Below are 4,617 nucleotides of genomic sequence, written 5' to 3'. Positions count from 1 at the left end.
ATGTCTATACTGAATTACAGGGCAATCCATCCAATAGTTGAGCTATTTCAGTGTGAACCGTGGTGGACTGACCCAGCAACACTGGCATCTTAGTGTAATGTACACCCTGACCCGGCTCCCAGAGCATGACCCGCACCAGTATAGCATCAAGAAAACAGGAGGTGCTGCACTGAAAATGAGCAGACACGTTCCTGTTATTCACATAATCTTCAGACCCAAGTCACGTTTCCATAGTTCACACACTTTATTTAGACCAAAGGATACTGAATTCTGAATTCTGGTGTTGATTCAGAACCACAAGTAGAAAAATACTATTCCCAGATAAACTACAGTCACTGCTCCATGGTTTTTATCTTTGACAAGAAGTTGGATGAATTATACATGACGCAAGAGAAGAGAGAGAGATCAAGACAACAGAAGGCCACTTTCAAGATGATATAGGTTATCATAAAACCCAAGGGGAGTGGTTGGTTTGAATGGGAATTTCTACTTTTGTATTAATGCCGCACTGAGACTACTGTATCGGCATCCTCTATTTCATTGAAAATTACATATAAATTTCACAAAAGTATCACATTCGAAGTAGGTTTGTAGTGCTATACTGTTAAATCTCTGATTCCAAAACCATTGCTCTGCTCCTTTCAAGTCAAGGTTTCTATCACACGGTGCATGTTGTTTTTGTTTTTAGCATATCCTAGTTTGATTAAATGTACTCAATGATTTATACCAGTGATTAGAGCAGGCGCCCGTAAAAAAGAGGCCTAAAGTCCTCACCGCAGCAGGGGCAACACAGGTTCAACACCTTTGCTGCATGGTGTCCCCCTCTCTCCCATTCCCTGTCAATCTCCAGCTGACTATTTAAAAAAAAAAGGCATTTAAAGGCAGCAAAAATGTGTGGGAAAAGCCTAATATAGTCTAATTTCTGCCAGAAATACTGCAGTACTTCCTATTGAATATGCAGCCACTGCAATTCACACACAGGCATGCTGTAATCACCATGTATCCAACTGAAGAGGTGATGTGAGACCGGATTTCTTTAGGTCGTCAGTGATACCGGCAATTAACAGAACTAAACACTTTGTGAAGTTAAAGGACTGAAAATTGCAAGCTGAGGGGATACTGTTCAAATTAAATTTCATACACATACAGTAGAATGCAATGTTAATACAACCGTGCCACCCCAACAGGTTTATAATCATTACCACTGCTGCTGTGCATGCTGTGTTCTCACAGTGGGGGAATGACCTATTTATATCCTTTTTACAATCTTATGCAAAAGAACAAACTGATTATGTACAGAGGAGTGAGCTCCGACTTGTGGCTTGGTTCTCGACGCATCATGAATAGACAGTTCTTTAAGTCTCAGTTCACATGGCCTGCCGGATGTTTTCCAGACTCTTCTCAATGTTGTCGATTACCTCCACCGCAGCTTGTGGGATCCTGGTCCCAGGGCCGAAGATGGCGCACACGCCACTCTGGTACAAGAACTCGTAGTCCTGCGTGCACAAAGAAGCGGACCACGGTTTATATGAGATGCAGTTAATGAGAAGTTCAGCTTTATTCACATAGTCAGAGAACGACGTGCACATTCCCGGTGTGATGCCGTCATTATGCTGCACCACATTCAACTAGAGCAATCCCTAAAGGAAAGGGATGAAATGTATTTTTCAGACAAACATTAAGATTGACAGGAACAGGGAAGCAGGAAATGAGACTGCGCTGGACGCACTCAGGGGCATCCTAATGATGTTAATGATGATCACCATGTCAGATTGATTCTTCGTCCACATGGTAGCAGGATGACATTTTATCGGCTTATATGTGTTCTTTCCCAGTAAGGCCCCATAGGGTTTTCCTGGAGGCTATGCAGGTTATTACCTGAAAGCAGGGCCTGTAGTTAACTTTGTTGGCCACCAGCCACTGTGGCAGGTGGATTTTGAAATCCACCTGCCACAGTGTTTTTTTTACCAGCCAAATTTTTCTTTTTGTGCCTAAAATAAAGGCAAACGACTCAGAAAATGCATAAGAATGGTTCTTGAACTTGTACAGAATCCACATTTAAGTGCTGTTGAGTTATAAACCAACGTAATCTCATTAATGACTAGACCTACGTAATGGCGTACAACTGTATCTGACCTGGTGTGGCAACATTTAGAATAGAAAATAACAGAAATAAAAACAGCCAATCATCGCACTGATGGTCTCATTTATTTAGTTAACACCCAACTGCAATCCATTAGTCACTGTTTCTTTGTCACTGTAGTGTCATTAGATATCAAATAAATAATACATTTTATAACATTAAACGTTACATTTATAAAAAATGACTTATAAGTTCATGTTGCTTTTCAAGATAAGACATATTTTGTCTTATCCCAGCGGGGCTTGCTTAGCAAAAAAGTCTATCTAGAAGATCTTTTTACAATTCATTTATGGAGCAGTTATAAAACTATTGAAAGAAAAGGCCTCACACAGGAAAATCTGATGCTTTTACTGACATTGACAAATGTCAAGCCTAGCTTAAAACGTTATCTTTCCAAATACAGTTAAAAATGCACTGCTCTGTCTGTTTCTGTGGATTGTGACATTAAGGGGTTTCTTTGGGAAGGCTAAACCAGAGGGGATTTAAGAGACAGTGAAAGATGAGCAAAGCAAGATGGAGGTCTACTAAATGTCATACAACAACAGGACAACAAGATCGAAGGTTACCTGTGGTGGGATGACGCCTCCACAGATGACCAGAATATCTGGCCTGTTGAGCTTCCGTAGTTCCTTGAGGAGCTCTGGGACCAGGGTCCTGTGTCCTGCGGCAAGCGTGCTGACCCCGACACAATGCACGTCGGCATCGACCGCCTGCTGAGCAACCTCAAGGGGAGTCTGTTCAGACGGTCAGGCATGGAAACACAAGGCATTACCAAACATGAGAAACTAGAATTACCACCTTGCAGATGTATTCCTCCACCAACGAGTCAAGTTGCAGTTTACATCCATGTCCGTCCAGATTCACATAGTATATGTAGTGAAGACTTTAATAAAAAGGTATTAAGTGTATTTTTGGGCTAAATGTGGATGCTTTGCACACTTCTACAACCCGGCAGCACAGAGGATCAATACAATCACCACAGTTTTATGGAACATGATGTTCCACATTACATGGCTGCACTCATATGATGTCCTGAACCGCTTTATAATTCATTTTAAGAGAAGAGAATGTTTGAACTTGTGTACCCTCAAATCGACCAACCAACAAAAAACAGTCTGTATCTGTATGCAGCATGTGATTTCTTTAAAATGCTATGGAAAATAATTGCCCTTCAGCATGTCCCAACCCCTAAACGTACTTGAACCCTGGCACTGCCGTCTGTGATGGATGATTTGAGTTTCTACAGCCGCTAATTGAAGATTAGTCCTGGCGAGGTCTCTTAGCGGTGGGGTGTGAGGTAGATGGACCGCAGGGTGCACGAGCCAGCTAATTCTTGCCTCATTGGTGACGTGATAAACAGCTACTGCAGCTGTCGAGGCTTTTATTCCTATTTATCACTCTGCCTGAGGGGAAGATACTGTACTCTTGCTGACATAATCACTTGGCTTTTACATTTTTGGGTATTCGCAACTAATTCTCCAGAACTGAGCTGTCAGACTCTGACCTGAAACAGTGGCCCGATGTCCACATCAAAGCCCAGGTCAGCAAACCCTGTGGCGATGACTTTGGCACCCCTGTCATGACCATCCTGCCCCATCTTTGCCACCAGCAGTCGAGGGTTCCTGCCCTCTTGCTTCTTAAAATCTGCAACTCTGAGATTTAAAAACAAAAACAAAACAAACATAGGTAGGGAAATGTATCTCAACCAGTTGAGCAATAAGTCTGTAGATTATGATTGTAAAGCTGCGTATTAGGTTTATTCTCTACCTATTGTGGGTCCTGGAGATCTCTTCATGCTCCCCAAACTCGCTGCGGTAAGCACCACTCACCATCCTGGTACTGGCCTTGTGTTCCCCAAACACTTTCTTCATGGCATCGGTTATTTCACCCACAGAACATCTGAATAAGAAGCAGCAGGCAGCATCTTCCTCAGTATGGGTTTTTTTTCATGATGATAATAATTCAGGGCATCAATCTTCCAACGAATACTTTGGGTTTATGGGTTTATATTGCAACAGGCTTACACTCAAACATTCATTTTTTTGTCATACTGTATTAATATACTATGTAATCTACTATATGTAGATTGGTCAGCATTTCCCAGGCTTCGGGTATGTTTGCACCATCCCTAGAGCCGGGGAATGACTGTAACAGCACTGTAGAGGCACTTTCTACCTTTGTAACGTACGGTTGTGACATCACAACCGCACAGAAGTCCTGACAGCTCATGTAAACGTACAGTTTCTGTATGTGAGCTGTGTGTTTCTCTGTGTATTGAGCGTTTTGATACTTTCACCTTCTTTAAATAACACCTTGACCTGCTTTATAATAATAATAAAAAAAAATCACACTGGTCATCTGGTATTCCTACTGTATGTAACATTTTCAGAGGTCATCTGAGAAGATCTTGGTGAAGTATAACAAACAATAGGAAGAAACAATATGACAATTACATTTAGTTTTTGAAACTAAAG

At 41.7% G+C, this 4,617-nt stretch overlaps 1 protein-coding gene across 1 annotated transcript in view; it reads right to left on the bottom strand.

Moving 5' to 3' along the window:
• Positions 1 to 220: 220 nt before the first annotated feature.
• mmut (methylmalonyl CoA mutase) overlaps positions 221 to 4,617 on the bottom strand; it is a 17,924-nt gene continuing 13,527 nt past the window's right edge. The window contains exons 10-13 of the mRNA XM_083933687.1: positions 3,911 to 4,042; positions 3,648 to 3,795; positions 2,710 to 2,877; positions 221 to 1,496 (exon numbers count right to left, since the gene is read on the bottom strand). Of these exons, the coding sequence (XP_083789813.1) occupies positions 1,368 to 1,496; positions 2,710 to 2,877; positions 3,648 to 3,795; positions 3,911 to 4,042 (577 nt within the window). The 3' untranslated portion in view covers positions 221 to 1,367. The remainder of the gene's footprint in view (positions 1,497 to 2,709; positions 2,878 to 3,647; positions 3,796 to 3,910; positions 4,043 to 4,617) is intronic.

Source organism: Echiichthys vipera, assembly GCF_963691815.1.
Source record: "Echiichthys vipera genome assembly, chromosome: 19".
Lineage (NCBI taxonomy): Eukaryota > Metazoa > Chordata > Actinopteri > Perciformes > Trachinidae > Echiichthys > Echiichthys vipera.
The sequence above is the reverse complement of the archived record's forward strand: the minus strand, read 5'-3'. Positions and strand labels throughout refer to the sequence as shown.